Source organism: Conger conger, chromosome 13, assembly GCF_963514075.1.
Source record: "Conger conger chromosome 13, fConCon1.1, whole genome shotgun sequence".
NCBI lineage: Eukaryota > Metazoa > Chordata > Actinopteri > Anguilliformes > Congridae > Conger > Conger conger.
Genome location: NC_083772.1, coordinates 13,101,504 through 13,108,188, shown reverse-complemented (window position 1 = coordinate 13,108,188; position 6,685 = coordinate 13,101,504). Strand labels below are relative to the sequence as shown.

Here is a 6,685-nt window from a genome sequence, read left to right as displayed (position 1 = left end):
CACACACGGGGAAACGTTTACGCCGCGTTCCACCCGCCACTTCCTGTCTCCCTGTTTCTCCAACATCATCCTGGTGGCACCCATGGCAACCTCAATCAGACCAATCGGGGCTCCTCAATTTGGCCGACACAATTTCGCTCGGCAGCTCGACGTGTTGACACCTGCAGACATATTTTCAGCGCCTTATCTCCCCCCCGATCCCCCCTCTCCCCTCTGAAACTCGTTCCAATACCACCACCAACAAACACACTTTAAATCAACAGGATATTTTTATCTGTGCGGAGCCCGAAGCGACCGGGAGGCTGTGGAAACGGAGCACGGACACACACACACACACACACACGTCCACCGGACCGCGGGCTGCTCACGGTGACCCGGGAGTGAGACGGAGACAGAGGCTGGAGGCTCGGCCCACAGCTCCCAGCCGGAGAGGCGGAAACGGGGGCGCGAGCCGGCATGCTGGGATACGGGACGCTTTTGGAGGCCATCTTGGCGGGCACGTCCCGTTTCCTCCAGCGTCTGTGGTAGTGTTCTGAGGCCATTAAAGTGCATATCTTACTCGCACCCGTACCCTGTCCCAAACCCCCAAACCCCCAAAACCCCTACCCACCCCCCACCCCCACCCGCTAGCTACAAGTCCTTGACCCAGGAAGTCTTTTGAGAACCCACGCAGGAGCAGGGAACTCCCCGTGCGTTTGATCGCACGGTCCGAAAGCGCCGCTGAACTCGCCGAACGGCTGGATGACCCTGTCAGCTGATCCATCCCATAATTCCACACGTCAGAGATAAAGGAAAAGAAGCGGGGGGGGGGCGTGGAGGGGGCGAAAACAAGAAATGGAAATAAAAGCCTTCGGGCAGTCTTCTGCCAGCGGATGAAGCGACAGAGGAGACGCAGAGGGAGGCGCGGGGGGGAGGCGCGCATCGATCCGAGGGCGGACCCGACCTCCCAGGGCTCGCCCACAGAAGGTGGAGGGCTCTAGTCTGTGAAAGCAGGTCCGGTGGGCTGTTCGGGGGGGTCAGGGTTAGGGCCGGTGGGGCAGAGTAAAGGAAGAGCCTGAATGAATCCCCCCCCGCAGTACCACAGTACTCCCCTCCTGACAGGCTCAGACCGCACCCTGCACCCCATGCAAACTGGGCCAATTCCGGGGTCAAGGGTCAGAGGGGGACTGAAGAGCCAAAATGGAGCTAGAAGGGGGTTAGAGTTAAAAGTTTTTCAGTTCATCGACGGTCCAAGCACACCTCTCTGCCTGTTAGCCCAAATGTCATTGCGGGAGAGTTGAGTTGGGAGCACGTCACCCCAGGAGAGCTGCGGCACAGACTGGCACCACGAGGGGACTCCCCCGCCGGGCCGCACCCCTACACGCCGGGGCGGGGCACCGCAGGGCGGGGCGTTCCACACCACAGTGAGCGGGAGGGAGGAGGAACGGCAACAGACACCAGTGAACCTACGCCTCCGAGTGTGTGTGTGTGTGTGTGTGTGTGTGTGTGTGTGTGTGAGGTGTGTGTGTGTGTGAGGTGTGTGTGTGTGTGAGTGTGAGGTGTGTGTGTGTGTGAGTGTGAGGTGTGTGTGTGTGAGGTGTGTGTGTGTGTGAGTGTGTGTGTGTAAGAGGTGTGAGAGTGTGTGAGGTGTGTGTGTGTGTGTGTGTGTGTGCGTGTGTGTGCGTGTGAGAGTGTGTGTGTGAGGTGTGTGAGTGAGAGTGTGTGTGTGAGGTGTGTGTGGGTGTGTGTGTGTGTGTGTGGTGGGGGGTGTGTTGTTTCTAAGGCAGGAGGGCTAGGGGACAGGAAAGCAGCGAGGGAGACACAGAAACCAGAGAGAGCGCAAGAGGAGGGGCTCCGGGAAGACAAATAAGGAGTTTCAGTGTTCCTCTGCTCTCCTCTCTCTTCCTCCCCTCTTCCTCTCCTCTCTCCTCCCCTGCACTTCTCCTCTTCCCTCTCCTCTTCTCCCTCTCCCTCTCTCCCCCTCTAGCAGGGGGAAAAAAAAAGTGTCTGCATTCAAGAGTAAAGTCCAGCATTGCGGCAAACAAAATCATCCCTCTTCCCTTTTCCTTCACACTTACTTTCTCCCTCTATCTCTATCTCTCTCTCTCTACCTCCCTCACTCACTCTCTGTCTCTCCCTCCCTCTCTCTCTCACAGCGTCTGTGGTTCAGTGGGGGTGTGGTGGGGGTGGAGCGAGGGGAGCAGGGCCTGCAGGGGGGATTGGGGGGTGGCGGGCGGGGAGTGGGGCGGGGATTGCTGCAGGGGGGTGTAGGGGGAGGAGGCGGCGGCCGGGGAGGTGTAGCAGGAGTAGGCGGAGCCTCCGGACAGGGTGGTGGGGGAGGCGGGCAGGCAGGACAGTCCGGACAGTCCGGAGATGCCGCTGGGCGTGTCGACGAGGGGCTGATTGTAGAAGAAGTACGCGCACTGGTGGATGAAGCACTCGATGATTGTCTGGTAGGTGCGGGTGGCGGTCAGGGCGTCCATGGTGGTGAAGTCCGGCCGCATCAGCGTGGGCCAGAAGCAGATGGACAGGTTCTCACAGGTCATCAGGTTCACCCGGTTATTCTGGCTCACCCTGAGAGGAAGCAGGGGTTACTCCTGACTGTATACACACACGCATGCACACACACACAAATACACACACACACACACACACACACACACACACACACACACGTATACTCTCTCACATGCACTCACTCACACACACACACACACACACACACACTCTCTCTCTCTCACATGCACTCACACACACGTATACTCTAACACATGCACTCACACACACACACACACACGTATACTCTCACACATGCACTCACACACATGTATACTCTCTCACATGCACTCACACACGTATACTCTCTCACATGCACTCACACACGTATACTCTCTCACACACACACACATAAACATGCATATTCTCTCTCACACACACACACACAAACACATGCGTGCACTTATGCATACTCACACACATGCATTCACACCGACACACACTCACTTGTGGAGATGGCCGATGACGTATTTGAAGACGTCGTAGTTCTCACGCGGAAACTTCCGTAGCACCTCCTTCATGGTCTGCATCTTCTGCTCCCTGTCGTTAATCTCTGCGGAGACAGTGTAACACACACACATTACACACACACACACACACACACACATACACACAGAAAGCAGGGCTCTCCTCTGACACAATGCATTTAGTCTGCACAAACACACAAGGCACAGGGGCCTGCGAGGGCGCGGAGGGTGTTGAAAGTCACGGCCACGCTGTGTGAACCTGCTGTCAAAACAGCACCCGGCCCGCTCTGCCTGGGAAACCGTTTACGAGGCAGGAGGCCTGGGCGCGTCCACAAGACGAGCGCGATGTCACTTCCTGAAAGCGGTCTACCCCGCCCCCACCACCGCCAAACAGGTTGTGTCACTCAGAGGTGATTCTAAACAGTCCAGCACAGCCTACCGCGAATAGGCCAGTTTGGATTAATAGAACAGGGTTTTTGTCCAATCAGTCCCGTTGTTTCTCTCCACGCTTAGCTCTGCGCACTGGCCTCTCATTGGCCCTGCACTTTAGTGCTGGATCATGGCTGGTGGACCAATGATCGATGAGGAAAACCCCAGCCCTGTTTGTGCCACAGTGCTGACACTGCTCACACAAAGTTCCTTCTGTTTATTTCTGCCAGTGGAGGAATGAAACGGATTATAATAATCACTCATTTAATTTCTCTGTTTAAACAATGAAATGATGTAGAGGTTTCCATTAAAAAACACTGGAGAGGCATGATAAAAACAAATTGAGCAAAGCGAATTAAAAATCCAGGAGAATATGAATAGAAGTGGTTAAAGCGTTGCACACACACACACACAGGCACACACACACAAAATCACACACAGACACACACGCTCGTTTTCCCTCGTTCCGAGCACGCGGAACAATGGCAGCAGTGACTCAAACATGCTTACATCATCCGTCACATACAGGCAGCCCTGTATTCCTCGCTCGCTCGCTTAATCTCCCTCCCTCTCCCGCTCATGTGACCCCAGATGACAGATGTGTGCTTTGCCGGGCACAAACGCTGATGTCACCGCCATCGCCGCGGAGACAAGGCAGTGCCGCGGCGGATCGGTCACACGCAGAACCGGGGGGGTCACGGGTTTGAATCCCAGGGAGTGGCTCTGCTGCTGCATCCATAAGGACCCCGCACGACCTGATCTGAAACGCCCCAGAACATCCAGTGACATGCCCCAGTTTTGGGCTAAAAGGTTCGCCTGAAAGGGCAGAACGGCCCGTTCATTATGTATTCCAGTATCCTTGTATAGGCCTGTTCCTGGAAAATATATTTCAATGGATTGTTAATTTTATTGGGTCTTTTGATACTCGTTTTCAGTTGGGATATTTTCGATATTTTCAGAAGTTTCTAACTACCTGGCAACTTTACAATTGCTGGCACAGGGCTGTTCAGGGGGTCTATGGCCTTAAAACAGAAAAGACATTTCAGGGCCTCCAAAGCAGACGGTGCAGTGACAGGAGAGCTCCAGGGGCGGTACCTGTGCTGTTAACTGATTCCACTGTAATCATTATCTTCAGCTGGAACCATTTTGTTTGCCACGAGAAACCCGAGAGATCCGCTCTCGAGAAAATAAGCGTAAGCGTTTATATTTATATTCATAATTTATGTTCATAATAGTGACTTAGGGGTATAACATCTACATATGTACAGTTTCCGGAAACATCCGAGTATTTTCCCGGACATATTAATTAAGTGAGATCAAAAACCCGCCAATGGCCTACAGCGGCCATTTTGGAAGCCAGGAAGTAGTCAGAAACTTCTGGAAGCTTCCAACTTATCTGCCGTTAACTGCCAATCAAAAATGGACACTAAAGCAGAAAATTATGTCCTAAAAAAACACAGTAAGTGAGCTACTCTCTTAAATGTAACCTCGTATGAAAAATTGTATTTCATACAAGTCAATCCAAATGAGGGGAGAGAGGCAACACTCCAGAGGAACGGGCACCCCGGCCAGGCCAGAGGGCTTTGACTGTTCTGAACCCCTCCCATATCACACAGCCCATTTACCAGCCATCTGAGAGGCAGGAGATGATGGTGCAGAAAATGCACTTCCATTTCAATCTGTGCCTAAAAACCGTAATTGTTTTTAAAAGCTTAATTTGCACTCTGCGTGCCCGTTTCTATTCACGGGCTATCAACCAAGAGAGTTGTTAGCGCTGACCTGTAAAAGATCTAATGCGATAAAGCCCCGGTCCTCTCGGGGCGGGTCAGGGCCTGAAGCGGGCCCGGTACGGACTGCTGGGACGTCACAAAGCGCTGTGATTGGAGGACCGTTGTTACCGGGCACGCTGCGGGTGGCGAGCTTCACCGCGCCTCAAACCAAAGCGCTGTGTCACCGAAGATAACGGCAACCTTTTAAATCTAATTAAAAAATGTCATGTCAGCAGCAAACCGAACAAACGGGAGTAGGCTGCCAACAACCCGCGATGCGTTCGTCAGCAGGTCTCCTTTTGTTTCAGCCGTTTAAAAGGAAACAGATGGTCAGAAGACTTCTTTTTTTTAATTTAATTTTTTATTTTTTTACACAAATTAATTTTTTGTATGGATATTTATTCAATATCTATAATTAAATGCCGTGTATCTGGGCTGCCTTCGCGGCCCATTGAGAATCACCAGAGTGGGGTGAGGTGACGTGGGGCGGGGTGGGGTGAGGTGAGGTGGGGTGAGGTGACATGGGGTGAGGTGACGTGGGGTGGGGTGGGGTGGGGTGAGGTGACATGGGGTGGGGTGGGGTGACGTGGGCTGACGTGGCCCCCACGCGCCCGGGATTCCCAGGGGGGCCACGCACAGCTGGCGCCCGCATCCCCAGGGAGGGAGGGTGTCTGACTCTGGGCCTTCCCTTCACACTACAGGCCCACTGCAGGCCTCCAATCGATCATTCACGAGCAGCGCTAGCGCTACATCAGCACACTCAAACACGGCAGCCTCGGTAAGCTTCAGAATCAACATGTCAGAACTTCTGTTACACATGCAATATGTTCTGCTGCAGAAAGACAAGCTACAATAAAAATAACCCTAATGTATGTAGCCCTTACAGTAAGCCCCTCTGTCAATTACTTAAAAATACATAAGTGTTGCAATGACATAAACTACAAATATATACTCCGTCTTAATCGCACAACAAGTTTTAAATGGGGACTGGTCAATGTACCGTGAAACCGTAGCCATAGTGATAACTATATAAAGAAAACAAGTGACTCACCATTCATTATTTTATTTTTTACTTGCGTACACGCATCTAAAAGCACAAACCAACTATAGAGACATCCAAATGACAGCTTTATCACTTCCAATCAAACCCTGGAATGGGTTCAAGCCGGAGTTCAGCTTGTTGCTATTTTTACACACACAGAAGCCCGAGTTCAAGCCATTAGGACGAACAAGAGGAACGAACAGAGCGCGAACTCTCATCTGCTGCATCAAATACAGACGGATGAAGAAACTAATGACGAGGTCGCGCAAATACACTCAAGCAAATGAAGCATAGTTTCAAAATGTCAACCAATAAGAGCCTGCCAATCTTGTAGCGCTGAGCAGCAGCAGCAGCAGCAGCAGCAGCAGCAATGGGATCTGGGAAATGTAGTCGGTCTACAACTGTACTTCCCCTCTGGGCCTCATTCTTGCGTTTTTCTACTC

At 52.5% G+C, this 6,685-nt stretch overlaps 1 protein-coding gene across 1 annotated transcript in view; it reads right to left on the bottom strand.

Moving 5' to 3' along the window:
• Window positions 1–1,697: 1,697 nt before the first annotated feature.
• The window catches only part of arhgap35a (Rho GTPase activating protein 35a), a 68,213-nt gene continuing 63,225 nt past the window's right edge, over window positions 1,698–6,685 (bottom strand). The window contains exons 6-7 of the mRNA XM_061217329.1: window positions 2,983–3,088; window positions 1,698–2,553 (exon numbers count right to left, since the gene is read on the bottom strand). Of these exons, the coding sequence (XP_061073313.1) occupies window positions 2,130–2,553; window positions 2,983–3,088 (530 nt within the window). The 3' untranslated portion in view covers window positions 1,698–2,129. The remainder of the gene's footprint in view (window positions 2,554–2,982; window positions 3,089–6,685) is intronic.